The sequence below is a fragment of the Equus quagga genome, chromosome 7 (assembly GCF_021613505.1).
Source record: "Equus quagga isolate Etosha38 chromosome 7, UCLA_HA_Equagga_1.0, whole genome shotgun sequence".
Classification (NCBI taxonomy): Eukaryota; Metazoa; Chordata; class Mammalia; order Perissodactyla; family Equidae; genus Equus; species Equus quagga.
Window position 1 is genome coordinate 33,119,755 of NC_060273.1, and position 27,742 is coordinate 33,147,496.

At 52.3% G+C, this 27,742-nt stretch overlaps 1 protein-coding gene and 1 long non-coding RNA gene across 2 annotated transcripts in view; both read left to right on the forward strand.

The window, feature by feature from the left end:
- Positions 1-22,390, forward strand: part of WIPI2 (WD repeat domain, phosphoinositide interacting 2) — a 34,237-nt gene extending 11,847 nt beyond the window's left edge. The window contains exons 3-12 of the mRNA XM_046667124.1: positions 8,989-9,158; positions 10,551-10,647; positions 11,073-11,170; positions 11,606-11,698; positions 14,537-14,607; positions 17,509-17,616; positions 18,574-18,738; positions 19,576-19,683; positions 20,479-20,600; positions 21,531-22,390. Coding sequence (XP_046523080.1) covers positions 8,989-9,158; positions 10,551-10,647; positions 11,073-11,170; positions 11,606-11,698; positions 14,537-14,607; positions 17,509-17,616; positions 18,574-18,738; positions 19,576-19,683; positions 20,479-20,600; positions 21,531-21,643 — 1,145 coding nt within the window. The 3' untranslated portion in view covers positions 21,644-22,390. The remainder of the gene's footprint in view (positions 1-8,988; positions 9,159-10,550; positions 10,648-11,072; positions 11,171-11,605; positions 11,699-14,536; positions 14,608-17,508; positions 17,617-18,573; positions 18,739-19,575; positions 19,684-20,478; positions 20,601-21,530) is intronic.
- A 1,975-nt stretch (positions 22,391-24,365) lies between these two features.
- On the forward strand, positions 24,366-27,665 carry LOC124242939 (uncharacterized). Its single transcript, XR_006889552.1, has 3 exons — positions 24,366-24,742; positions 25,511-25,571; positions 27,497-27,665. It is a non-coding gene; the product is annotated as an uncharacterized LOC124242939 (long non-coding RNA).
- Positions 27,666-27,742: the final 77 nt, after the last annotated feature.

Sequence of the window (27,742 nt, forward strand, 5' to 3'; positions counted from 1 at the left end):
GTCCCACCCTGACACCTAGTTTCTGCCCCGTCTCTGTCACCTGTTTCCTCACAGGTGCACACCTCAGTATTTAAAGTCCCTGCCACCCAGTGCTTCTTACGTCAGATCTGAATATATTGGCCAAAATTCAGATTTCCGCAAGAGTCTACCTGTGTGTGTGTATATGTGTTTTTAACAGCTTTTTTTGAGATGTAATTTATATGCCATAAAAATCACCTGTTTTAAGTGTACACTTCAGTGGGTTTTAGTATATTGACTGAGTTGTACAACCTACCATAATCTGATTTGAAAACATTTTTATCATTTCCAAAAGAAGCCGAGTCCATTAGCAGTCACTCCCCACTTTCCTCGACGCGCCTCAGCTCTGGGCAGCCGCTAATCTCCCCTCTGCCTGTGTGGACCTGTCTCTGGGCGGTTCAGATAAACACCGCCGCGTGTGGCCGGCTTTGTTCACTTAGAGTGTTGGAGCACGTATCGGGACTTCCTCTCTGTTTGTTGCTCGGCAATATCACAACATGGATGTCCCAAGTTTTGTCAGTGGACGTTCGGGTCTTTTCCACTTTGGGGCTGTGTGGCTAGTGCTGCTGTGAACATTTGTGTCCAGGTTACTGTGTGGACACCTGTTTTCACCGCCCTTGAGTAGACAGGTACCCCAGGGGTGGGCGTGCTGGCTGGGCGTCTTTGTGTTGCCCATTTGTGAGTACAGCTGTCAGAGAAATTCCTGGAGTTGGCAAGATACAGTGGACAGATAAACACTGTAAACTTGCCAGATTCTGCCAGGGGTCCCTGAAAGCAGGTAGTGTTCTTTGCCAGTGCCAGTTGTGCGTCCGTGCTGCCTCCGGCACTAGGCGGTAGCAAGCGTTTGAATATTTACACGGGTGAGATAAAAACACGTGCGTTCGCCTTTTTTGCATTTCCTAAATCATAGCTGAAATGGAACTCTTTTTTTCATGTAGTCGTTGGCTTTTTTTTTAACTGCTTCCTTCTTTCCTTTGCCTGCTTTTCTATTAGATCTTTTGTCTCTTTCTGACTTCTAGCAAATTAGCTGTTTGTCGTGGGTTGCAGATATGTCTTCTGGATTGCCGTTTGCCTTGCGACCTTGTTTGTGGTCTGGTTGCTGTCTGAATCCTTGAGTGTTGTGTGTTCAGATGCACCTGTCCGCTCCTCTGGGGCTTCTGAGTGCAGGAGCTGCTTCCTGTGCCGGGTGATAGAATGTTCTGGGGTTTTCCTCTCTTCTTTGTTGTGTCTACAGTAAATGCTTGATCTACCTGGAATGGTTTTGATGTAAGACATCTCCCACTTTTATTCATAAGCTGGAAAAGATATTTTGCTACGTCCTTCTTTCTTTAGATGGACGTACTGAAGTGCTTAGGGGTGAGTGTCAAGATGATGAGCTGCTCTTTTTTAACTTCGGAAAAGAAAAAAACGGTTGAAGCTCAGAGGCAACAAGTTAGTATTTGTTAAACCTAGGTGTTGAGTATGTGGAGGTTCCCTCTACTGTTCTCTTTGATGAATATTTGCAGTAAAAATAGCTATGCTGCGACTACCTTCCCTCCTCCCCGTTTTTAAAATTTTAAAAGAAATCTCATCTGCTCTTTTTTTCATTAAAACTAAAAACAAGGGGCCAGCCCTGTGGCGCAGCGGTTAAGTTCGCACGTTTCACTTCTCGGCGGCCCGGGGTTCGCCGGTTCGGATCCTGGGTGCGGACATGGCACCGCTTGGCACGCCATGCTGTGGTAGGCGTCCCACATATAAAATAGAGGAAGATGGGCACGATGTTAGCTCAGGGCCAGTCTTCCTCAGTCAGAAGAGGAGGACTGCCAGTAGTTAGCTCAGGGCTAATCTTCCTCCAAAAAAAAAAAACTAAAAACTAAATTTTCAAACTTATAATTAGGTGGAAAAGATAAGCATAACCCATTAGTTTTTCACTTTCTCTACACTTGCATTTAAGCAAATGAATAATATATTATTATTATATTTATATTATTATATAATAATTATGTTAATAATAATCTCTTTTTCTGCCATTTTATTAAGGGAAATTTTCAAACACACAGGAAAGTGGAAAGTACTTTACAGCTAACAGCCCTGAATCCGCCACTGAGGGTCTGTCCTTAACGTTTCACTGTACTCATCCTCGCACACGTCCGTGCATCAGCCCGTCTTCTTTTGTGTGTCTGCCTTGCACAGTACGTTGCAGACGTCAGCACATGTTCCCTTAGCTGCTTCAGCGTGAATATTACTAACTAGAGTTGAGTGTTTTCATTCTTTTCTCTTCGGGTAATATTTACATACAACGGAATGTACAGTCTTAAGTAAACATTCTGTGTTTGACAAATGCATACATCTGTGTGACCTGAACCCCTATCAAGGTTCACCATCACTCCAGAAAGTTCCTCATACTCTCCCGCCATTGGTCTCCGCTCTCTCACCGCCTCAGAGGCAAGCAGTGTTCTGGGTTTTTCTACTGAAGCTTGTTTTGCCTGTTCTTGACCATCATATAAATGCAGCATGTGCTCTAGATAAGGTTTCTGTCACTCGGGGTAGTGTTTTTGAGATTTACCCCTATTGTCGTGTGTCTCAGTTGCCCTGTTTATGAATATGTGACAGTTGGTCCTTTCTCCTGTTGATGGCCATCTGGCTTTTCCCTGTCTTTGGCTATTATGAGTAAATGTGAACATCCTTGTACAGATCTTCTGGTGGACTCCCATTTTCATTTATCTTAGGTCAACATCTAGGAGTGGAGCATGTGCTTTGTTTTATAAGGAACTGTCAGAGTTTCCTAAGTGGCTATCCCAGTGTGTGTTCCCACCAGTGCCGTATGGGACAGGCTGGCTGCTCTGCGTCCTCACCAGCATTTGGTGCGGCCAGTCTTTGTCATGTTGGCCATTCTGATGTGTGTATCCTGATAGCTCACTGTGGCTTTAATCTGAATTTCCCTCATGACTAATGATGTTGGGCACTTCCGTGTCCTTGTTGTCCGTTTGTAGATCTTGTGTGAAATGTCTGTTCAGACCTTTGTCCCTTTTTAAATCTGGTTGTCTTTTTATTATTGACTTGTCAGAGTTCTTAAATATTCTGGATACCAGCCCTTTGTCAGATAAGTTTTGTGAATATTTTTTTCTTAGTCTGTGACTTGTCTTGGCTTTTGAGCAAACATTTTGAATTTTGATGAAGTCTGATTTATCCATTTTTTCATTTATGATTTCTGCTTTCGGTGTTTTTTCTGAGAAACCTTTGCCTACTGTCAAGCTGTAAAGCTGTTTTCCAATGTTTTCTTTGAAAGCTTTAATTTAAAAATGTCTAGTTTAATAGTACATCTCAAGTTAATTTTGGTGTGTGGTGTAAGGTATAAGTCAAGGCTATTTTTTTTTTCTGATGGATTCTTCTTGTTCTACCATCTGTCAAAAAGATTTTTCTTCCCTCATTGGCTTGCTTTGGTGCCTAAAAACAATCCTGGAAGAGTGGGTCTGTTTCTGCTCTTTATTCTTCTCCGTTGATCTGTTTGTCAGTCCATACCAGTAAAACACTGTCTGATTTACCGTAGCTTTGTGTACTAAGTTTGAAATAACGTGGTATACGCCCTTCAACTTTGTTCTTGTTCGAGATAGCCTTGGATGTTCTAGACCCTTTGCCTTTCTGCTTGTAAAATCAGTTCGTCATTGTCTACAAGAGACGTCTGCTAGGGTTATGCTGGGCATTGCATTGGACCCAGAGATGAATTTGAGGAGAATTGCTGTCTTGACAATATTGAATATTCTAATCCATGAACATGATATGTTTCTCTATTTATATAGATTGTCTTTAATTTCTCCTAGTAATATTGTGTGGCTTTTGGTATGACGATCTTAGATCTTTTCTTACACTTATTACTAATATTTTGGTTTTTGACAGTGTTGTAAATGGAATTTTTTTCATTTCATTTTCCAGTTTGTTGCTAGTCTATAAAAATTTCTGTATTTTAAGCTTATATCCTGTGACTTTGCTAAATCATTAGTTCTAATAGTTGCTTTGTAAATTCCTTAAGATTGCAATAGAGACAGTTTGACATCTTCCTTTCTGGTCCTTGTGCTTTTTATTTTATTTTCTTGTCTTATTGCAATGTGTAAGACCTCCAGTACAGAGTGAAGAGAGTGGGCATCCTTGCCCTGTTTCCAGTCTTAAAGGGAGGACTTCATTATTTTCACTATTAAGTATGATGTTAGCTCTAGATTTCTGATAAATGTCCTTTCAATTGAAGGAGTTTCTTCCTATTTTTAGGTTTCTAAGTTTTCACCAAGGATAAGCATTGAATTTTGTCATGCTTTTTCTGTATCTGTTGTATAGATATGATTTTTCTCCTGACTGGTTGAATTTGAATTTATTACCACAACGTCATATGGAAACTCACCAGTGCCTACATGTTTCCTACAGTGGTCCTACATGTTTCCAATAACTGTATTTGCTTATCTCCGAGGTGATTGTTTCCTACTGTTTTCACTTTTTAAACCTCCTGCCTCTGGGCCCCTCAAAGCTAATAACCACTCCTCATGCCTCAGAGAGAAACTGATACTTTGAGTGGGGAATCCCTTATCTTTCCTCCTTCAAATGACCCAACCCACCTGCATCTGCACCATCTTCTCCTTTCCCTCCCGTTCAAATGGGAAGAAAGAGATTTCATCCTATTGAAGACCAGTCCTACTGGATCTCGTCTTCTTCCAGTTTGTGAAGTGGCTTGTTCCCTCAGCTAGCCTGCGTCTCCTGCGGTGTCAGTCTCGCTGTCAGCACATCTAGGAGCCCGTGTACTTCAAAGCACAAATTTCCCTTGACCCTACAGATCTTACGTTTGACCGTACTCATGAGCACGCATGGCCCCCAGCTCCTCCCCGCATTTCTGCATCTCTCATAACACAACTTCTGCTCAGCGCCCACACTCTTCTTCCCTTGCTCACCTCCCTGTCACATTCATTCTGCCTCCACCTCGCCAGCGGAATTGGTCAGGGTCTCCCAAGCAATGTATGCTTTCCCTCACGGGTGGAAGGTAAACAAACACGTGGACGAGGAAAACAGATCAGTGGTCACCAGAGGAGGAGGGAGAAAGGAGTAAAGGGGCACGTATGTATGGTGACGGACGAAAACTGGGCTGTTAGGGGAGCAGGATGCAGCCTGTACAGAAGCATATATGATGGTGTACAACTGAAATTACACGATGTTATAAACAACATGACCTCAATAAAATGATTTTTAAAATCTGAATTGGTCAAGGTCTCCAGATAGCGTCCATGTTACCAGGTTCAGTGGATGTTCTCGTCTCAGCTGAGCCCCCAGCAGCACTGGACACAGGTGACCACTTGTCTCTTCCTCAGACACTCTCTCCTGCTGGCTTCCAGGTCACGTGGTCCTGGTTTTCCCTCTTACTCAGTCTCCTTTGCTGGCCCTCCTTTGCCCGACCTGGAACTGCGAGTGCCCCCCAGAGCCCTGGGCCCATTTCTCTTCAGCCTCGGCCCCATGGTGGCCGGCCCTTGGTCATCTCCACCACTCAGTGTGTCGTCCTGCCTGGAGCAGACTCTAGTGGGCACGTGATGACGTGTGGAAGGAGTGAAGTGAATAAGTACAGTTGTATCAAACGACGCAGGGGGCATCTGTCCTTGAAGAACATGCAGTGGCTTCTGCGGCATGGTAGTTCTGTTCTGTAAAGCTGCCGTGGACGCTGAGTTAGCAAATCCTGACCATTGCTCCTGGGCTTGGGTTCCGGTGAGCCTCTGCTCACGGCGTTTGCATCGAGTCATGAATGCGTGACCTTGTTTTCTGTGTGTTCCTGTTTAAAGGCATCTTATTTAACACACAGTGTTGATTCGTCTGTGGTGAACGCTCAGCGGCAGCGCTGTAACTCATGCTGAAGGAAGCTGATCTGACGCGCACCATCTCTGGCGCACGTCGCAGCCTTCGAGCACTTAGAGCACGAGCTGGCACCTCAGCACTCTGGTTGGGGGCCGTTTTAAACTATGAAGTCACCAACCAAGAGCACAAAAATGCTAAAACTAGACCACGAGAAGGACAGCTGTTTACAGTATGAGAGCAGAAGCAAGAAGGCAGAGTGTCGCCTGGTTCCGCCTCAGCTGGGAGCTGCGTCCGGCAGCTCCGGCCCTTCACCGCTCCCTGTGCATCCGTGGATCACTGTAAACGCACCACAGCTGTTCGCTTCAGAGATTGCCAGTGAACACCAGCAACCAGGCAGGTTCGCAATAAAGAATCTGTGAATGACGAGGATCGGCTGTATTTGGAAGAAGGTTCTTTTTACCGCTGATTAACTGATGGGGGCAGTGAATTTAAATAAAGTTTACTTGTTTAATGAAAATTCGGTTTTGCATACGCGTGATCCCTTCAGTACATCCCCGTCCTAGAATTAATAAAGCTGGAAGGCCGGCTCTGATTCCACGATTGAGGAAGTCGGTCCCAGGTCTCATAACTAGTCAACAGCGGCGCCAAGGCGAGAGTCTGATTGTCAGGCTGTGGTTTCCCGGTCCCCAGGGCGTCCCCGCTGCTCACCAAGGTGTGTGGCGCCGTGCGCTCACCCGGGGCCGGTGTGAGGAGGAGCACAGTTGAACCTGCCAAGGCCAACTTTGCTACCCGATGTCGCCCCCCGCAGTCATTTCACTTCACCACTGAAACAGAATATCACGATGAGATTAGCCCATTTTTTAGATATGACCCAATTCAAGAGATTATTGGGGGGTTTTTGTTTTTTTACTGGTGTTTTGAAGAGTTTGGGAAATACCCAAAATCGAATCACGAGGTCCATTTTCAGTCACCCAACAAATGTGTAGTTAGCTCCTCTAATGCCAGGCGGTGCCAGATCTGGGGTACAGTGTGAACAGGCAGACACGTGCCTTGTCCTTGGACCCTGGGCCTGGCAGGGACACCACTGTGGAACAGTTGTCCAGATCACCAGAGATAACGTGATAACTGCCACAATGAGCAGGGAATGCGATTGATTAAGGGCACCGCAGACAGTTCTTGAATCTTAAAGAAAGAATGAGGTAAGCGGAAGGGGGGAGCCTGAAGAGTGACACGTTGGACAGTGATGGAGAAAGGGCCCTCTTCCCGCCAGACCAGAGCGGCCAGCTGCCTTGGAGAAACAGGGGTGCGGCCTGGGGCACAGCCCTGGAGACCATCCGCCCGGCTTCTGATCCGCCAGGCCCGCTGCTCACCAGGCAGGCTTCCGGTCATAATCTGGTATCCCCGTCGACTTCCTGAGGGAAGGCAGGACTGATCAAAGAACATGAGTGTCTGGTCCTGCATGAAGTTGTTTTTACTGCAGTAATCAACATTCCAGGGCTACGTATCAGTCTCTTCTGGGTTTGCTTGGCCTGTGTTTGAGCACTGCCGTGGGCTGGGCAGTGTGCCGCGCGAGACACATCACTCAGTCAGAACGGGCCAGGATCCCTCCGTCGTGTGCTCCGGGCTCGCTCTGACTGCCCCCTTCCGTTGCGGGTCGGGTCCTGGGAGGGCCTGGCGGCTCTCAGATGCTGCCAGGCTGGGAAACTTTGGGCTTGCACCTGTTATTTTTGGAGAAAGGTTAGTTTGCTGTGCGGGAAAGAGGAGCGGTGATGTCTGTGTCACAGTGGCCATGAATAAACTACTGTGAGAGCTCAGACTCCTGCCCTTGATTTCACTGCCTGACCAGTCTAAGTGACAGTGGAATCTTAGAGTTGTTCTCTGCACGTGTGTGTTCTGTCACTTTGGATGTGACTCTTTGCCCAGCACCCAGCACATTAGCGCCTGCACTGTGCTGAGCACAGGAGGCTATCAGATCCACCTTGGAGTGACTGACCCGTGCGTTTTCCCACAGCTGATGTGTGTCTTCATACAGGGGGTTCTTATCACAGTGGAAACTTTGCTAGAACTTCCCGGCCCCCAGGGCTGTAACATCTGGTTGTCTCTGTCCTCTGTGCCCCACTCAGATCCAGGTAGAGAGAGTGTGGCCTCCACAGTTAACGGTGGTGGGATTAGTGAATGGGGGCACGCTTGACACACCTGGCACCACTGACTTCCTGTAGCACGGGTGGAGACAGGCTGCATGTGGAAATCGTCTAGATTCCTGCCTCTTGATTTCCCTACATTCCAGAATCCTCTCTGCTCCTAGATCTGAACTCACCCCAGGGAATTACTCGTAAACCAAAGGGAGGACTCAGGAGAGCGGAGCGTGTGTAGACATCAGTGGAGATGGGGTGAAGGGAAGGAGCAGCTGAGGAGGGTGTGCTGTGTCTGCTCCTTTCTGTGCAAGATGCTGTACACACAGCGTTTCTAATCCGCAGTCTCTGAGGAGGGGTGTCCCCGCTTTCGGTGGGAGCGGGGCTCATGGGCGTAGAGTGCTGACTGTGGGCTGTCCTCCGTAATTCCCTCCTCACAGTACCATGGAGTAGCTGTGATCCCCATTTTACACACAAGGAAAGCGAGACTAGAACGATCAAGAGACTCAAAGACTGTGCGGGGGCCCGTCCTCTGTCAGCTGCTGTTGTTAGGGCCAGGGATCCAGTTAGGAGCAGAAAGTGAGGCCCCTGTCCCAATGGAGCTCCCGTCCCACTGTATGCACCAGGAGCACCCAGGGAGCACATAACGAAGGGGATTACAGGTGAGGCCGGGGGGCAGTGGAGAGGACGATGCTCGAGAAGAGAGAGGAGGGCCGCCCCTGTTGGACAGAGTGGACCGAGGGCCAGGCCTCTGAGGATGCAGTGCTGGAGCCGAGGGGGCCCTCCACACAGAATGCAGGGAGACCCTGCGCGTGGTGGCTCGTAAGCATTGGGTTTGACCCTGGTCTGCGTGCCCCAGAGCCCCTGTTCATACTTGCCTGTGCTCTGGGAGCGGGCTGCGTCACCAAGCGCCCGCCCTGTAGCCCAGCGGTGCCCTGCTCTCCATAAGTCTACGTTAGACCCTTGTTCGCGTGTGTGAGCGCATGGTGCCTGTTGACGTGGATACATACATATATTTTTTCTCTTCTACTTTCAGCTGATACTGAAGATGTGTGCATCGTAGAAAGACTGTTCTCAAGCAGCTTAGTGGCCATCGTTAGCCTCAAAGCTCCCAGGAAGCTGAAAGTTTGCCACTTTAAGAAAGGAACCGAGATCTGCAACTACAGCTACTCCAACACGATCCTGGCCGTGAAGCTGAACAGGCAGGTGGGTGACGCGCTCGGGGGAGCAGACCTCCAGGTGGGCTCTGTCCCACCCGCGGTGTTTTCAGTCCGGCCGCGACTGTGCCTGCTATCCCAGAGTGTCCTGCGCCTCTAGGACAAAACCAAGGGCCCTTAGCCGGCCGTGTCGCAGCCTTCGGCCCTCTGGCCCCTGTACCTGCTCGCCTTCCCCCGCGTGCCCTGGACTCGCCTCTGTTTCTCTTCTCAGCGGTTTGCGCAGACCGCTCCATTCTGACGAGTGCCCTTAGCCTCTGCCAGACTGTGTCCCGCATCTTTCAAGATACGAGCCTTCTGTCTCTCTATATCCTCATGCTCATCCAAAGAGTCGAATCACAGTTTATTTGCCTGCTTCTCCTTTTATAAACGTTACTTTTAAAAAATCTGTTAGCATCTTCTTTTTCATTTTTTAAACTTTCATTTATTTAACTTTTAATTTAAAATGAAGGACTTACTACTTTTCTGTATGTTCCCCAAAACTCACAAGAATGTCTGGCCCAGAGTATGGACTTGGTGACGAGCCTGTGAGTGTATTTCATGAGGCTGTCACATGGCTTGTGCTTCCCCACAAACACGGCGCGGCCCCTGAGGGCCTTCAGCATTTGTGTTTGCAGCGAAGTGTTCTGTGCAGGGAAGGCTCCTCCAGCAGCCGGACGCGGGGCCCACGTGACTCTCTTAGGGACTCTGCAGGGCGGTGGCCGGGGAACGTAGTCCCACGGGAGGCCCCCAACATGGTGGAAACTGGGAATTGACCTGTTAACTGAAGAAGTTGGTTAAAATGGGAAATTAGAAGGTATACCATGTTGAACATTTTTTAACTGTAAAACGTTCAGGTATATGTATACCTACCAGCTGAAGGGGAGCCGCGTGCGTGCCCAGTTGTCCTTCCTGCGTGAAGCATCCCCGTGGGGCGTCAGCTACAAGTGCGCCCCTCGTCTTTAAAATGGAGCAAGAGCTGAGGCTCCTGCAGAGGAATCTGAGTGCAGAAGAAATTGTGCACTTTTTTAAAAACCCCTAGTCTTCTACTTTCCTCTTGCCACCCTGAGTGGACAGCAGCGTTTGAAAGCAGCTCAGGTGTCGCGAGAGCGAAACCGAACAAGCCCCGGGTTCTCAGCTGCAGCTGGCCACCTCCCGTGGCATTGGATTCAGTCGCAGCTGGAAGGAAGTCCTAGCACAGCCGGCAGGACTGGTCGCGGGAGCAGGCCACCAGCTCTGGGCGCCGCTCAGTTGGTGGATGGGGCCAGTGCCCCCGGGGTACAGTGTGTGTGGCGCTGGGAGGCCCGCGGCTGTCTGTCCCGGAGTCCATCTGTGAGGTGGAGAGCGCACATTGTGCCTCGCCCTTCATGTTTGCCCTTCTCTGTTTGCGGTCTCTGTGTTCCAGAGGCTAATAGTGTGCCTGGAGGAGTCCCTCTACATCCACAACATTCGGGACATGAAGGTCCTGCACACCATCAGGGAGACGCCCCCCAACCCTGCAGGTGAGTCGACTGGGAAGGTGTCCTGTCTTTCGGATTCTGCCTCTTCCCGCTGGCCGCGGGTGGGAGGGAGCTGACTCTGCAGGGTCCGCAGATAGAGACGGGTTTTTGAAGTATTGATCTGAAACCAGGCTGCCTGCCTTCTGCTGCTGCTCTCGTGACCACGAGTCATTGGGCTGGGCGGCTTCCAGTTTTGGGGTTGCTCATCAGTTCCAGGCGAAGGCCTTTGATCTCTTCTTACCATCCCGCTGTCACTGAGGTGGCGGCATAGGGGGTGGAGCGTAGAACCCCGCAGTGCCCCGACCCGGGTTGTGGCAGAGCTCTCTGGTTTCTGCGTTCTTGGTGAGGTGAATGCTGGATTATGTCTGACAGCTAAGACGGAGACCCTCCCCACCTAACTCCGCGTTGTTCTCCTGTGTTTCTCGCAGGCTTGTGTGCGCTGTCCATAAACAACGACAACTGCTACCTGGCGTACCCGGGCAGTGCCACCATCGGGGAGGTGCAGGTCTTCGATACCATTAACTTGGTGAGGTTCCTTTTGGACCTGGATTGCTTTTTAAAATGGGCCTTGTTCCAAAAACGAGTGCTGTGGATCCTCTGGCATCCTGCCGTCCTCGGCTCAGCAGTACGGTTTCCCTGCTTCCTCCTAATGGCAAAGCATCTGGGAGAGTCTGCCTCTGGGTGGCTTCCCGTCCCCGCAGTGCTGAGCTCCGCAGTGCGCGTGCCTGGAGGCGTGGCGGAAACAACCCGGCCTTCTGCACACGTTGCTTGCTTCCTTGAAGGTTTTGAGCAGTCTTTCCTTGGACCCCCCACCCCCAGTAAATCAAGTGGGTTTGGTATTGCTGTTAACCGTACTGGTGTCTTCACCACAGCTAGTTGGCATTTTCAGCCTGATGACCGTGGGGGCACGGGGCCTGGTCTCGCTGCCTGGCGCTCACGGTTTGCTGGTTGACCCTTGCAGAGAGCTGCAAACATGATCCCGGCTCACGACAGTCCTTTAGCAGCGCTGGCCTTCGACGCCAGTGGAACCAAGCTCGCCACTGCTTCTGAGAAGGTTAGTCGGCCGTGGCCCGGGGGAAACTAGGCCCAGGTTCCAGCAGACTCTCAGTTCTGTTCACACCGTCAAGTAACCAGACGAGCTTTTGTATCGACCAGCTCACGGGGAAGCCCAGATAGCAGCCCGCTCGTCATGTCGTGAGAGGCGCTGCACGGGGCGGGCTTCCGCGGACAGTCCAGCTAGTGCGGGTTTGTGGTGGGACACGCGGGGACGGAGAAGAGCTGAAGGTGCGCTCATGCCCACGCGCTCGCCCGTGTGCCTCAGGTCGTGGTGCTCACGCACTGTGCTAGGGAAGCGGGGACGCGAACATGCTTCAGTGAATTGCCTTCCATTCTTTCTCTAGTCATTTAACAAAGTGTGGTCACACTGTGTGTGAAATTGATCATCCTTTGTTCACTCTGCATGATACTGTATTTCTTTAAGGCTGTACAGGATTCAGTTGTGATTTATTTATTTAAACATTGCCCCTGGGGGGTGTCGATATTGTTTCTAATATTTAGAATATATTAGAGTAATATGTTAATAATATGTTCATGTATATTATATAGATAATAGTGTGCTTGTCTTACATATAAATCTTTTCTGTGCTTCTCTGTTAACTTCAGAGCGTCCAGTGAGCAGAATTTCTGGGTTAAAAGAGTGTGGCCTTTCTCCAGCTCCCCCCGTGGGACAGAGTGGCTTCGGCGTCCCTTCCGTTAACCCACTTCTCTTCGCCTCTCTGACGCTGAGGGCTCCTCAGTCTCTTCCTCACTCGCCTGCTGCATCTTTGTCTTTTGCTGTTCCACTCTTCTCCCTAAAAATCCTACTCTCGGTCTTCTTTCTCTTGGAGATCTCAGTTCTCCTGGCTTCTTGCTCTCTCCTGAGCCCTGGTGCCTGCTCTTCAGTTGCTTGCTGCCCAGTTTCGCTTTAACTTTCCACATGGGTCTTTGTTCTTGCTTCTCAGACCCAGTTTCTATAGTAATGATCACTTTATGGATCACTTAACATCATGAATTCTGCTAGATCCTCTGTATGCATTGCCTCATTTGATCCCCTCAGCAAGGTAAACATTTTTCCATTTTATGTTGAGGGCTCAGAGAGGTTAAGTAGTTTACCCAGGGTCACCCGGCTGGGCAGTAACAGAGGCTTGGACTCTAAGCCTGACTTTGCTTTTAAACACTGTGCTGGGCAATTGCAATATCATCTGTCCTTTTCTTCTCCCTTGGGAGTATTGAAATGGCTTTGAAATTCTATCCCTAGATTAATCAAAGTTTTATCTTTATTTTTTTTATTAAATCTTAGAAAGGCCCTAACACGCTTTATGGAATTTCAAGGCCAGTAAAAGTACAGTGGATTTTTTTCTGGACTGCAAGGAGCAAACTTCTGATTGCTTTTTAACAGAATCCTCTTAGCTGGTGGGATTAGACCCCCAGTGGCCTTGGTCCTACTGTGCTCCTAGGTGCTGGGGCCACTCCAGCGTCTGTGGCTTAATCCTGCTTTCAGGGAGCTGCAGTCAAGCTGTGACCAACAACTTGTCATTTTTGAGCATTACACAGTAGGTGTGCCGCTGAAGATTACAGCTAACTCCACAAGCTCAGGCCTCAGAGAGCAAAACCTTGCCGTGGTGGTTTTGTATATGAATGCACCGTTTCATCCCCCTAATTGTCAAGAGTTACAAACCCAGTCGGTCTCCTTCCACTCAGAGAGAATCACTGTCCTGAAATCTAACCTTTTCTCAAAGGGACCCATTTTATCCGCAGCCTGATTTCTAACGGCTGTACAGGACCCCACTGTAGGGATTTACTGTCGTTTGTTAAAAAGTTGCTGGTGGTCCACATTCAGGCCGTGTATAAGTGTTGGTTTGGGGTTTTTTTTTCCTGTTTATAAATGTCAGTTATTCTTAATGGTTATTATCTTTATCAGTTTGAACCTTGTAAATTTTGTACAGTGTGAGGTTAGGTGTTGAATAATTCTCCCTACCCCCCAGAGTTGACGTGCTGCCTGTGTTAAGGCCTTGCCTTCCCTTCTAGCAGTCTGTTTCTTTTTGTGCTGCTTTATTTCTGAAGCGTACTGGTGTTCTTTTAATAATTAGCTGTTGAAAGGGGCGCTCATTTTCACCTTCGTGGCCATTCTCTTCCTTATCCTCCCAGATGCTCGGGTCCTGCCTCCCTGGTCCCAGATCCCCTGTGGGGTGGTAGGGAAAACGGACGTCTTCAGAGTGCTGCATTTCCAAGCAGGGATGTGCCACCCCTCCCCATCTCTGCATGCTTTGTTTTGTCTGGGTTGCACAAGTTTTCTTAATGCAGGTCTTACCATTTTGTTAGTTTGGGTTTATTCCTTTTTAGGCAATTAAGTAACATTTCCAGCTAATCAGTTCCCTTGATCAGTAATTCAGCTTAACAGTGGTGGGAAAGGACGTCAGCCGGGCCTCAGCCCTGTCAGACGTCCAGTTAGGTGGGCCTTCCCAACACGTGGTGCACGCTTACAGCATTTGTTTTTAATAGTTTAAACTTTAAATGACTTAAAGAAAACAGAGTTATTATATTCCGCATCTGACTACAATGCTATTTGTGTTTCAAGTCAGTCACATGAGTCGATTTAAAGTAAAGATTAATATTAAGTAAACAGTAGAACAGGGGAATGTTCTGGTGTGCTGTGGCAAGAAGGTGTGAAGGTGTTTGTGTAAAGGGCCTGCTGGGGAACTGGCCAGGAGGGGCCTCAGAAACCCCCGCACCGCCCAGTGCAAGTGTCGTCGGAGGACGGGCCACGTCTCATTTATAGTCTGATGTGAAAAAAATAGGAGTCTATTTTTACTCGGCTGAAATTCTTTTTTCTTTCTTTTTCTCCATGCCCCAGGGGACCGTGATTAGGGTATTTTCCATTCCAGAGGGACAGAAACTCTTCGAGTTCCGGAGAGGAGTTAAGAGGTAAAGTGCATAAACCTCCAGCGTTGCTTCTGGGGGTCTGTTTGGGTTTCAGTTTCACATTCTCTGTGACAGACAAGTGGACAACACTAAGGAAGTGCTGGGATCCTAGGTGAGAGATGGGTGTTCTCAGCCCAGCCGGGTGGGCAGCTGAGGTGTCGGAGCCTTGTCCTGGGAGGTGAAGGGGCGTTTTTATAAGCAAGCTGGATTTCACTTGCCTGGGACCCCACCTGAACGTGGAGCGTGGCCACGTAGCTGGCGAGTGTGGAAGAACTCACAGCCAGGCCCTCCAGGGCCGTGTGGGTTCCTCGGCCTCCTCTCAGGCGACAGGCTCAGAGCTTCCTGCCTAGTCCGCACGCTCCTGTCCTTATTCTGCTCTGAAAACCTGTCACCAGCTCTCCCATCCCCCCGCTTCACCCCAGCAAATGGCTTTGGCTCTTTCTTAAAAAAAAAAGCCAGCCCTGATGGCCTAGTGTTAAAGTTCAGCGCTCTCCACGGGCCGGCCCTGTGGCCGAGTGGTTAAGTTCACACGCTCCACTTTGGTGGCCAGAGGTTTGGCAGGTTTGGATCCCGGGCGCAGACATGGCACCACTCGTCAGGCCACGTTGAGGCGTCCCACATGCCACAACTAGAAGGACCCACAACTAGGATATACAACTATGTACCGGGGGGATTTGGGGAGATAAAGCAGGGGGGGAAAAAAAATTCAGCGCACTCCAAACTGCACCACTTGTCTGTCAGTAGCCACGCTGTGGTGGTGGCTCACATAGAAGAACTAGAAGGACCTAAAACTAGAATATACAACTATGTACTGGGGTTTGGGGGAGGGGAAAAAAAAGAGGAAGATTGGCAACAGGTTTTAGCTCAGGGCCAATCTTTCCCAGTACAAAAATGAAAAAAAAAAAACCCGTTAGTCGCAGTGTGGAGCTCTGTCCACTTCCCCATCTGTCTGCAAACCTTGCTGCCTGCACTTGGCTCTTTCTGTTCAGGAGGAAGGGATGTTGGTCCTGGTTAGTCCTGGACCATCTGCCACAGGACTCAGGCTCTGGGGTCAGATCCCAGGCCCCCCCCCCCCCCGTAGCTGTGTGACCTTGCTCAGCATTACCTCACCTCTGGGGCTCTGGTCCCCTCGCACACGGGCAGCTAACAGAACCCACCTCCCCGAGGTGGGGAGTTGGACCGGGAAGTGCCGTACTCAAGAAGTCTTCCAGAGCCTGTAGCTGTCACCCCCCCTTCCCTGAGACCCTCGCTCCATCTGTTGCTCTCCCCTCCTCCAGGGGTCGTTCCCACGGAGGGCGCAGAGGTTTTCGAGGCCGTCGGCAGAGCCGCACGCCCAGCCCCTGTTACCGTCTCCTTGGTTTCCCTCTCCCCTCCCTGGCTTCCTGACACCGCGGCTCTCTGGGTTTCTCTTCTCTTGCGGCTCCCGCTCTGTGTCCTCCTCCTGTGCCTCGTTGCTGCCCTGGAGCCTCTGCTCCCCTCCGTTCAGCCACACGCCCTCCGAAACTGTCTCTTCTGTCTGTGTGCGGGCGACGATGCAGCTGTACGTACAACCCAGCTGCTTTGCTGAGGTTTTCCTGTCTCCCCTGGGAAACAGCCACCACAATGTGCCCGTCCACTCCACGTCCCTCACACACCCATCTCGGTAAATACCTCCCCAAGCACCGCCCCTTGCCCAAGCTGGAGGGCTGGAGGGCCTCGACACTGGCTCCCCCGGGCATGTCACACCCCGAGTCTGGCAGCAGGTGTCGGCTCCCAGGTCACTCCCCTAACCCCCAAGCCCCTGCGCCCCGAGGTTGGGTCCCCGTCTAACTGTGCGCTCCCTTGGTCTATGCTGTTGGCCCCCTCGCTCTGTCCTTCAGCTTCAGCCGGACTGTCGTTGGAGGACGTAAACACAGTTGGAGCCCACGCCCATCTGGAAGCTTCCACTGCCCTCCTCTTGCCTAGAGGGTCAGCTACAAACCCCTCAACTCCTTGCTTTACAAGGCCTCCCGGCGCCTTCCTTTCCAGCTGTCTCTCATTTCCCTTTCCCCATCTCTCCCAGCTCCGCAGAAGAGTGCGCTCTCTCCATTAGGGTCTCGCACAGGCATCTGCTGTGCTTGGAATGTCACGTCTGTGCCCTGGCGGCCTCCTGAACCCTTGGAGTCGAGGAGGGTCTGTGCCTCAGGCGGCCTCTCCCTCATGCAGCGTAGCCCTCTGCTCCCTGCTCGACAGCTCCTTGCCCTGCAGCAGACTCCATGTCTGCACGGCCTCCCCTCCCGGGGCTCCACGGAGGCAGGAGCCGCTCCCCGCGGGCCCCCAAGCGTTAGTGCGGGGCTGGGTGCCTTGTAAGCACTCCGTGACTGCGGAGCAAATTGAATAAAACCCCTACGATCAACAGGGCTAAATGTACCTCGTGTTCCTAGGATTCTGAGGAAATGCAGACTGATCCGACGGCTTTGGGGTTTTTAAGTTGAACTGCAGAGCCTCAGCGTGTTGCAAGTTTTGCTCTGTTCAACATTCTGAGGGTTGCTGGTTCACCTTCTTGCGTGTTAGGAACTGCTGTAATTTAAATTGTTGGGTTTTCTTTTAGGAACCTTAGTGCTGTAAATCCAGCCTAATTCAGCTAAAAATGGTTTAGTGAAGCCCTGATTCCCTTTGTCATTTGGAATTGCAAAGAAAATTGGCTGTTTAAGGATATACTAAAAGATTACTCTTACGTGGTATTACCTGTCAAACAGTTTCCTTCCTTAAGAAAAGTTTTTGAGAAGACGGCTAGAGAGGAGCAAGAAAGCTATCAGTAGACCAAGTGTGTCTGTCGTGGGAACTTCCTTCTCTGGGACCTTGAAGTCCCTGGAGGAAGGCGGCTGGCAGCCCTCGGTGTCTCGGGTGACAGCGTGGCTCAGACCTCCTCGCCTCCTCCCGCAGGTGCGTGAGCATCTGCTCCTTGGCCTTCAGCATGGACGGCATGTTCCTCTCCGCCTCCAGCAACACGGAGACTGTGCACATCTTCAAACTCGAGGCCGTGAAGGAAAAGTGAGTCGCAGAGATGCACTTGTTTAAAAAATAAAGCACTTTCTCCACTGACTGGATGAAAACGTGGGCGCAGACACTATTCTGCCTTGAGTCATTTTTGCCACTAGAGACCCTGGAGCTGGCTCTAGAATAAGTGTCACCAACTCTCCGCTCAGCAGTAAAACGAGTTTTTCCCCCGTAAGGTGACGTTCTGGTGTGGGAAGTGTGCTAAAAGAATAAGGTGTGAGTGAGGCGCGAAGGGTGAAAACGGACGTCTTTTGGTTAGTACGGATGTCCACCTCTTAGCGCTTCCCTGACACGAAAGCATCTGTGGGCGGACTGCCAGTGGGAAGGAGCCCGCGGCTCCCCCTGCCATAGGTGGCTTTCGGTTTTGAAGCAGCTGATTGAATTGTGTATTACCGCAGTGGTAATGTGTGGTGAAGGGGTGGTCTTTTCTTGACTTTTAGAAAGAACGTCCCACTGGGATCTGTATTGTTAGTTTATGCTTTGTCTCATTCAAGGAGCACTTAATACCACGTACAAAATATACCCAGGATGGACAGCAGCAACACAAATGGGCCGCGGGGAAATCACTCTTTGAGATTTGTGCTCATACGGTTTTCTGAGACTTCCTGTTAAAAAGATAAGAGTGGAGGGACTGTGAATTTGGCCCCATGCGTCCTCACACCTGCTATAAACGGGGAGCCTGATTGCTTGCCACAATCTCGCCTGGCCGCCTGGGAGGAGCGTGGCTCTTCCTGCTTCTGTTCCCTGAGAGCCCACCTCCTCTGGCCCTTCCCAGACGACATCCCTCGCGTCTCAAGAGGTCATTGTTTTCGGCCCCCCTTTTTCTCCTGAGCATGGGAAATTTCTCTTTCAAGCTTCGGGGCTGACAGTTGTCTCTGTGTGAGTGGGATGTGGCCATTCTTGGAGGGATGAATCCAGCGTTACGTGTCTGCTGCTGTCCCCTTCTTGCAGACCTCAGGAGGAGCCCACCACCTGGACTGGCTACTTCGGGAAGGTGCTCATGGCTTCCACCAGCTACCTGCCCTCCCAAGTAACAGAGATGTTCAACCAGGGCCGAGCTTTTGCCACAGTCCGCCTGCCTTTCTGTGGTCACAAAAACATCTGCTCGCTGGCCACGTGAGTAGAGCCGGGCGTTGCCTCCCTGCCATTTGCCCTGTGTGCTTGCAGTCAGGAGTCGAGTCGCAGAGTGCCAGTGACAGTGCCTGGGGCAGCCCGAGAACACCCTGCAAACTTAGGCCCTTGGTTTAGTCAGTTAGGCGGAGCGGAGGGAGTCACGGGGCGCACCCCGCCATTAGGAGACTTGAGGGATTTCTCTGCGGTGTTCTGATCCCAAACTCTTCCTCCTTCCATTTCTGTTGGGAACTTGTGGAGTGTTAATGAGAAACATCAGTAAGTCAGAAACCATGTGAGATCTCCAGTATTTAACCTTCAAGGCTGCGGAGCTGGCAGCCTCACCGGCTCGGGGCTCCTGACTCCCGCCTCGGAACACGCAGGAGCCCCCGGAACCACACTGGGACCGTCCGTGCGGGACAGTAGGGCACGTGGGGAAACCATCTTGAAAACGCAGTGATAGCACGTCTTTGTGGGCCCGTAATTTTACATCCTTTTAGCTAACTGCCATAGCTAGCTGAAAAGTTTATGATGATCTCTACCCTTGGCAATCAGAGAAACCGTGCACCTGCTGTGGCTCCCACCTGTCTCCTGTGGGCTGCGTTCATCCACACTGAGCACCCCCTTGGCCTTGCCCTTCCGGCCTCCAGGAGCACAGTGGGCGTGGTCCATATCCTCCTCCACGTGGGTCGCGTGGAGCACACGAAACTAAATTTGTGCTGGCTTTGGGAGGGTGGGGGGTTGTTTCTTCCCCGGCCGTGCCAAAGGTGAGGCTGCTAGTTTAAAAAGAACTTGGTGTGAAAGTCACTCTCCTAGAATTTGGCTGTTTTTCATTCTCGCTAGAATTCAGAAGATTCCCCGATTATTGGTGGGGGCTTCCGACGGGTACCTCTACATGTACAACCTGGACCCCCAGGAGGGGGGCGAGTGCACCCTGATGAAACAGCACAAGTGAGTCGGCCCCAACCCCGCTGTCGCCTCCTCGCTGCGGCTAGGCTGCTGTCAGCCACCTGGCGCAAGCGCGCTCATCTTCTCAGGGCTGGGGACACAGAGGGACACGCTCCAGGATCAGGCCTGTGCTACTAGGGGCTTCACTTTCCCACCAGGCAGGTGATATGGTGCAGGCCCCTCCCACAGCTCCCTGCCCATGTCCCAGTCAGTCCCTGGGCGCAGAGAGGAGTAGATGTGGCCAGCGCCACACCGTCCCTCCCTGTGGACGGGGGGCATTCTTCAGGAGGGGCAAAGGATGGAACTTAGCACCTTGCAAGACGGGGGTGGCGCCCGTGGGGCTGCCCAGAGTGTAGAGCATGTTCTCGGAGGGTGCCATCTCCCTGTGAGGGACAGGCTTCCTCCTTGGAAGGAAGGAGTGAGCATTTGTGCACTGGGATGCGGTGCAGTCTGGTTTTCTGTTTCTATCATCTGAAGGTTCTGACGAGACTGTAGTACTCGTCTGTTTGGTGGGAGGTGAGTTTTCTCTAGAATTCTGTTTATGACCATTAATCTTAAATAAACAGTAAGGTTGCCTCCCTAGGTATAACTTTCTCCATCAGACTTACATGTAAAAGTCCAGTGCACAGGCACCCAGGGGGTCGTGTTAAAGTCACCACAGTGTGACAGGCACACATGAGTGTCCGTCTGATGGGGGCCTTTGCCTTTGTCACCGCAGGTCTGGTGCCCAGGCCGTGAGGCGGCGTTGGCCTGGCACCCAGGCCGTCCTCACTGTTTCCCTTTCCCTCCGCTTCCCAGGCTGGACGGCAGTATGGAGACGACCAATGAAATCTTAGATTCCGCCTCTCACGACTGCCCCCTCGTGACTCCGACCTACGGCGCGGCCGGGGCTCACGCGCCTTCGTCTCCCACGAGACTGGGTGAGACTGGGTGAGAGCGGGCCCAGGGCAGCCTCCCGCGGCACTCCCGCGCGTGGAGCTTCTCGCCCTGTCTGCGTCGCCCACCTGCCACTTTGCAGCGGGCCCAGAGCAGTGGCGCCCAGACAGAGGCGAGCTCTCGTCAGCTCTGCAGGCTGAGTTCGTTTTCTTTGTCATGAAGAAAAAGTAGTGATTGTGGCTCAGGCTGTCGTGGGCGCAGGTGAACTGTCCCCAGCTCACCCCCTCTCAGATGAAGCACCGTTACCCTCAGTGACCCTGCCCAGGCTGTGTCCTAGCTCTTCACCGTCAGCAGGCGTGCATGGACACCCCTTGGGACAGGTGCCCTGCGAGGAGGGGATGCTGAGGCAGGAACGGGGCTGCGGGCCTGCGATCGGGGCCTCCCGCTGAGGGAGCTGGGCAGCCCTGCAGCCAGGCCAGGGCAGCCATGCGGGCTGCGGCCTCTCCACTCCTTTTGCGTCGTCTCCTCCCCTCCCCCTGCCGCAGTCAGCCTGACCTCAGTGGGTGATGCTGCAGCCCTACTCCCACGCGAGGGGTCTCCTCACGGTGCTCTCTGAGATTCATGGCCCTCCGGTTAGGGGCAGCCCTGGAGTCTGTGTGTGCGAATGTCCCACGTGACCAGTGCAGGCCGGGCTTCCGCTCTTCCTCCTCCCTGGGGACGCAGCAGCCTGCCTACCAGGAAGCCCCTCTTTACTGTGCAGGCATCTTTTTGACCTTTATGACTTTTGGAAAATAAATGACTTCATCTCGAGCTGCCTAAAGCTGCAGAAAGCTCGTTAGAAGAGAGATTAAAATTGAGTCTTAGTGTGGGCTGTGTTTTATAAACCCTCCCAATGTCCCCAAGTCCAGCCTCCGCCTGGCTGCTGGACTCTGCCTTGTCCAGCCTCTGAAGGTGACCACGCTGTCTCTTTGCAGCCTACACGGACGAGCTGGGTGCGGCGGGCAGCGCCTGTCTGGAAGATGAAGCCAGCGCCCTGCGGCTGGAGGAGGACAGCGAGCATCCTCCCATGATTCTTCGGACGGACTGAACTTGACCTGTGAACTCTGATCTCTGAAGCAGAGAACACTAGCTTGACAGAGGACTTTGTGATATGCTGCTATGAACTTTGACCCGAGTTGCGGGAGAGGATGGCAGAGACTTAAAAAGAAAAACAGATTGTAGCCGTAGTCTCATTCCATGCTGTTGAGAAATACATTGTTTTCACTTCAGTGGCTTTTAATCCTGCTTATGAATTGTAGCTTTTTGTTTGTTTTCTCTTTTTGCCAAAATTAACTGTTTGGTGAAGCCCTTGGAACCTTGCTTTGCATGCGTTACTGTGCCAAGCCAGCATAGGAGAGCTAGAGGCCACTTGATGAGCAACTCCGGCTGTTGGGTCTTGACAATGTGTATCACGAGGCGCGCGTGAGAAGCTGGTGGCAGCCGAGCGGGCCTGGTGCTCGAGGCTGGCTCTGCTCCAGAGTTCCCCGGGGCCTGCCGGGCGGGTGCGGCGTGGGCCTCGGCCAAGTCCGCCCTCCCTGGGGCCCCTCCTGGACCATTTGCCCTGTTTTATTTTGTTAATTAAATTCTTTCCAAATTGGATTCTTCTGGGGTTTCTTCCAGGGTGGACTTTTGTTTCTGAGCTCGTTTTCCATGTGAGTATTGGAAGAGAGAGGTTCTTGCTGATGCTAAAAGCCTCTCCTTCTGGAAGCAGGTGAACTTGAAAGAGTGCCCGGGAACCGGGAGTGAGGGAGAGGGGGCACGTTTGTCTGATTAAACTGTCTGGTCTCCACTTGAACCTTTCTGTTCGATCACTGTGTGACTCTTTTTTCCTAGGAAAGCCTGTAGCTCTTCCTGCGCCCACCAGGCACAGAATTAATGGGATGGGTACCCGGGTGTCCTCTTCCCTTGAGCCCAGCGTCTGCCGGGCCCTTGTGGCCTGGGTCAGGAGTCGGGACACAGGTAGAAAGAGGCACCAGAGGGAGGAGGTGGGCTGTGAGCGCCTGCTTTCCTGGGTGGCGTGTGCCTTTTCTGTTTGAGTCTGAGAAAGGTGTTCGGCAAAGTCATGAGATTGTGGTCACAAGTTCCAGGAGTTGCCTGGCCTCCCTTGTCGTTTTTACAGAATCTAAGCAACTTCAGATACCTCACACTCTGCGTTCCAAACCAAGACACACCACTGTCAAGTTCCGAGGGAGTGTAAGTGGACTTAATGGCAGGAAAGATCGTTCTAGATACTTTGGAATGGTGACAGCTAAGGATAGAAGTAAAAAAATAAGAACATTGTGTTTGCCCTCCCATTTCGCTTTTTCTGGCTTTTGGTCAGAGGGGTCCGTGGCAGGTCATGTTTGTATCTCGGTTGTGGCAGTTGAGCGGCTGGTAAAAGGGAGAGGGGAGAGACCACGGGTTTCTCGTAGTCGAAGGCACGTGGTTCGTCTTTCTCTGGTCGTCCCAGAAGATGCGGGGGTCCTCTTCCCTCTTTCTGCCTCAGTTGCCTCAACTTTAAGGTGGGCACACAGGAAAGGTGTCTCAAGTGCTGTGACCCCTGCCCCCTCAGGGGGCCCGGGCAGGGCTGGCAGGTGGGATGACAGCGGCCCTGCCAGGGTTTCTCTCCCCAGCCGTGAAAGGCCTTGCCCCAGGTGCCCAGCCCAGCAAGGAGAGCCCGCGATCCCTGGCTGAGAGGCTCGGCGGCTGTGTGTGCTGACTGACCACTGTTGAGGACTAGCCCACCTCCAGCTCTCCTTGCTTTCATCGCCGGGCACCTCCTCCTTGTGCCAACTGTCCCCAGGTTGAGGCCTGTGCGGAGAGCTGGGGAGAGGAGAGAAATCGAAGCTTCCATGGGCGCAGGAGGCCCTTGCTTCCGTGCTAGGGACTCAAACGGGCCCCACAGGACCGCGCACTGACGGCCGTGCTCCAGACTACATGCCGATGTTAACTTCTTCTTGTGTCGTATTTTTCCAAACTTGAGAAAAGCTACGGGGGCAGGGGCCTAGGAAACAAAACCCGGAAACTCGCCTAATGGAGTCGTGCCAGTCGGGGCCAAACCTTTGTATTTTCTGATCCAGTGGAACCGAGAGTGGGATTGAACTTAAAAGGAGTGGATTCAGTCGCCTCACTGGTGGTGGGGCCTGGGGCCGTCACCCGGGAGCCTTGGTTTCCTGGCCTGGACAGTGGGCTGCTCCTGCCTCACGGGGTGGTGTGAAGTGTCGCATGACATGTGTCCTGCGGGCGCCCAGCCCTGGCCTGTGGGGGCCCCCAGTAAACCTTGAAACGGGCCGCTCTTCTAGAATTGAGCCGACCCTTCTTACCGCGTTCTGGTTCCTGAATCCAGAGCTGGTGGGGAAGGTGAAACGGGTATAAGGAGGAGGTGTGTGTGGCTCCGGTCATCCCTGCCTGTCTGGCCCCAATTCCAGGAACAGGGAGCAGACATGTGAGTGGGGCTTGGGGGCGGGGGAGAGGGGGGCACAGGTTCGTTTGGGGAGGAGAGAAGAGAAAGAATCCTCTTGTCTTCCCCGCAGCCAGCACTGGGCCATGTGTAGACAAGACAACGGGTGCCTAGGTCACGGCTTAGCAAAGCGCAGTGGGACACTCAGTGATGAGAGCGTGTTCCTGGCTGATTCCCACCGTCGTTCAGGGTTTGGTGATGGCGTCGGCAAGACGCTACACGTGAGCCGGGCCGCCCCCAGCCTGCGTCTCCCTGGATCCAACATGTGCAGGCAGGGCGTGACGGAATCCCTCGTTTCAGCTGTCTGCGTGACACAGCAGCCCGCACAGCTGAAAATCCAGATCCATCGTTTGACAGGTGTGCTGGATCCTTCTGGAACTCCAGATGGACGGGCGGAAGACTTCTGGTTGGTCTGTGGTCAGAGTTGTGAAAAGCAGATACACTCGAGCCCTTGGTTTCTGTTTGGGGAGAGTGCTTTACACAGTTCTCCGTCGGGAGTAACTTATTCTGACGGCAAGCGTAGGAGGATAGGTCAGGCGCAGCAGCCGGGGCCTGCTCAGGGGTTTACCGGGTCGTGATCCTTGGCCCGGGGCCTCCCGCGTCCTTCTGCGGATTTTGTGAAGCACGAAACAAACCAGCTTTGGAGGCGTGGCCAGCCTTTCTTTCCTGCGCCGGTATCTGACCAGGAAGGTCTTTAATTTGGAAAAAGTAGGTTGTTTTAAAGCTCAGGATTTAAAGGGGCTGTTTCAATTCTTAATTCCTGTACTTTCGTTCTTTGCTGAGTTGTAATTTAACTCCTTACATTTCCTTTTTAGGTGAATCTGCTGTGTGTGCTGCCAGTATGTAGGGGGGAGAGAGAGTGTGAGTGTGTGTGTGTGTGTGTGTGTGTGTGTGTAAGCCCCAGGTGGATGTGCTTACTGTTACCCTCCGGACCTAATCAAACCAGAAAGCCCTTTGCTGTCAGCATTTTATAACTGCGTTAGGAAATTAAAACTTGTGTTATTGTTTTTTTTCATCGACTCATTGCCTCTCACAGGCCATCCATCTCCTTTGTACCGTATTTAAACACACTGTAATTCTCCCTAGAATATTATAGCAAAATGTCAGAATCCTGCAGCCTGACGAAACTCTGAGAAAGGTTTTCGTCCAGAATTGGTTTTTGTCCTCCGTGAGATAGATTGCGCGCTTCTCTCCACTAGAATCTTGGCCTCATGTGAGAGATCGAGGCACGGGTAGGACGTGGCCGGTGGCACGCTCGTTTCCCTGAGCAGCCTGGCTTCGCGGGGGGCCAGGGGCGGCCTGCCTGTGACGGGGGCCGCGTGAACTCGCTCCGCTTGCTGTCGTGTTGCGAGTCAAGTGCCACTCGAAAGGCAGCGCTAGCTTGGCGGCGTCTTTGAGAAGCACGTCCTCCTGTAGACTGAGCTGCTTTGTCACAGATTTCCCTCTGGGATGGAGAACTTGTTCCTTCTGTTTCAGAGACAGAGAAGCGTGTGCTGTGTGTGCTCCTGCTACTGAAGGCGTGCAGCGACGGCAGCCGGTGAGTCCCTGACCGGGCGCCAGTCGTGGCGGTCACTCACCTCCCTCCTTGAGATCCGAAGCTGACTGGTGGGGTCTCTGTTTCTCGGAGTCTCCAGCCTGTTTGAGGGGACGCTGGTGCCACATTTCCTTCTGCAGGGAAACGCACGTGAGGATCCACGAATCTTTCCACGTGCTGGTTTGGGTTCCTGTTGGTTGAAGAGAGCAATTGTGATTTTTCTTTTCTACTCTGTTTTTTTTTTTTTTTGAGTGGGTGAAGATAAGGAGGTACTTGAGTTCCTTTAGGACAGCCAGGCGTTTTTCCGCAAGGGCACGTGAAGGCGGTTGACAAAGAGGAGTGTGGTTTCCTGCCACCTCTCTCCCTGGAGGGCCCCCCTCGCCACCCCCAGCCCCATGCTTCCTCACCACTGGCCTTGCCCCGTCTAGTCAGTGCCTGGTCTCCCCAGAGCCCGGGCCGCGGGAGGGGTCAGCCTGCAGTCCACGAGGGCGGTGACGCCCAGGTGGGGACTGAGCTCGTTGGCACGTGCTGAGCTGCAGCTGTCAGGGATCCGACCCTGGAGGGATTAAGGAACTGGACGTAATGAGGCAGAATGCTGATCAGGTAGAGGATGTTAGAGACGCCGATCATCTTTTGAAAATCATTTCCAAATGCCTTTGGCATGCCCTGTTCAAACCAGTCTTCCAGAGCGAGCGCCCTACAATGAGGCCTGAGGTAAAATAAGTGAGATGTCACAAAGGAGGCCTTGGAAGGCCCCCTGCCTGCCCTTGCCATCACCATGATGCCCGGGTAACCCGACCCGAGATGTAGGCGGCTGTCAGAGCACTCGCCTCCCCCATGGATGAGTTCCTCGCCGCTGCTGGTCACCCACTCTCCTTGGACTTGTTCTTGCTGCTCGGTGGCCTTACCCAGGAGGAAATGTCAGGGCCTAGTGGCGTCGTCACTAGCCAGGCTCCTGAAGGGGAAGGGGTTTGGAGGTCGTGACCCCTCCAAGGGCAGGCAGTGGGAGGAGTAGAAGGAGCAACTAGTGGGGCAAACCATACGACTGGGCTGTCACGGCCCGTGTGCTTTCCTGGGGCACCTGCCTTCGCGCCCCTTCTGTCGGGAGCTGGGCAGGGCCCCGGGAGGTGCAAAGGTTACCGCTTGCCTGCTGGTTCTGCACTCAGTATGTCCACTTGTGCTTTGAGTTGACTAGACCTCCGACTCTCGAGCTCGCTTCGCTCGTCCTGGACGGCGGGGTGAGAAGTCCTCTTGTACCACAGCTGCAGTGCTCATTTCTAACTAAAATGCGTGAGTCTGTGAAAATAGAAAAGTCTCCTTCTGTTTGCAGTTCTGCTGTGGTTACAGACGCTTCCTCAGAGTTCTCCGGGGTCAGCTTTTCCTTATGGGGTGGACGGTTGTCAGGCAGGAGATGCCACACCTCTGATGCGCTGTGGGTCCCTCTCCTCATCCCTCCGGTGAGGTTGGGCCGGAGATGCCCCCCCCGGCCCCTTGACCCTCAGTTTTCTGCGTCTGCAGATGCTCACTGTGCGAGAACCCGGCCGTCAGGCCGGGAGCTAGGGCTCTGCTGGGCAGGAGGAGCGCCTCCAGTGTCTTCTCTTAGCCACTAGGATGTGCAGGTGTCTGCGGGCTAGCAGGGGTGACACCCCGGGCTGGGGCCCTGGCCAGGCTGCTGTCGTTGGGGCTGGGCGGTCAAACCCCAGGAGCTTGGCCAGCGCACTCATTTGAAAGAACTGCCAGTGAGAAAATGCACGAGTGACCAGTTTCATTACACTGTGCAGAAGCACGCCTTCTCCTAACGGAAACTGCTTCTTGTGCCGCCTCTCTCGTGTGCACCCCACTGTGTCTCCAGGGGCATCCCTCCTCGGGGCCATTGACAGAAGGTGACATTGGAACCTCATTCCGCTTGTCCCCTTTTGTCTCCGCAGTGGTGGCCGCCACATGAAAGCTTGCCTTCTTACTGGCTCCCCTCCCATCACAATGCTCTTGTCTCCCATCGTGCCATTCCCGGAGGGACATCTGATGTGTCCCCACTTCAAAATGGAATGTGGTGCCCATGTCTCAGCCTTTCGGACCAAGGAGGACACATCTGTCCAACTGTCACCTCTGGCTGGCTGCTGTGACTTGGAGCGCGCAACCTCAGACTTGAGAAAGACAGCCGTGCTCCCTGCCCA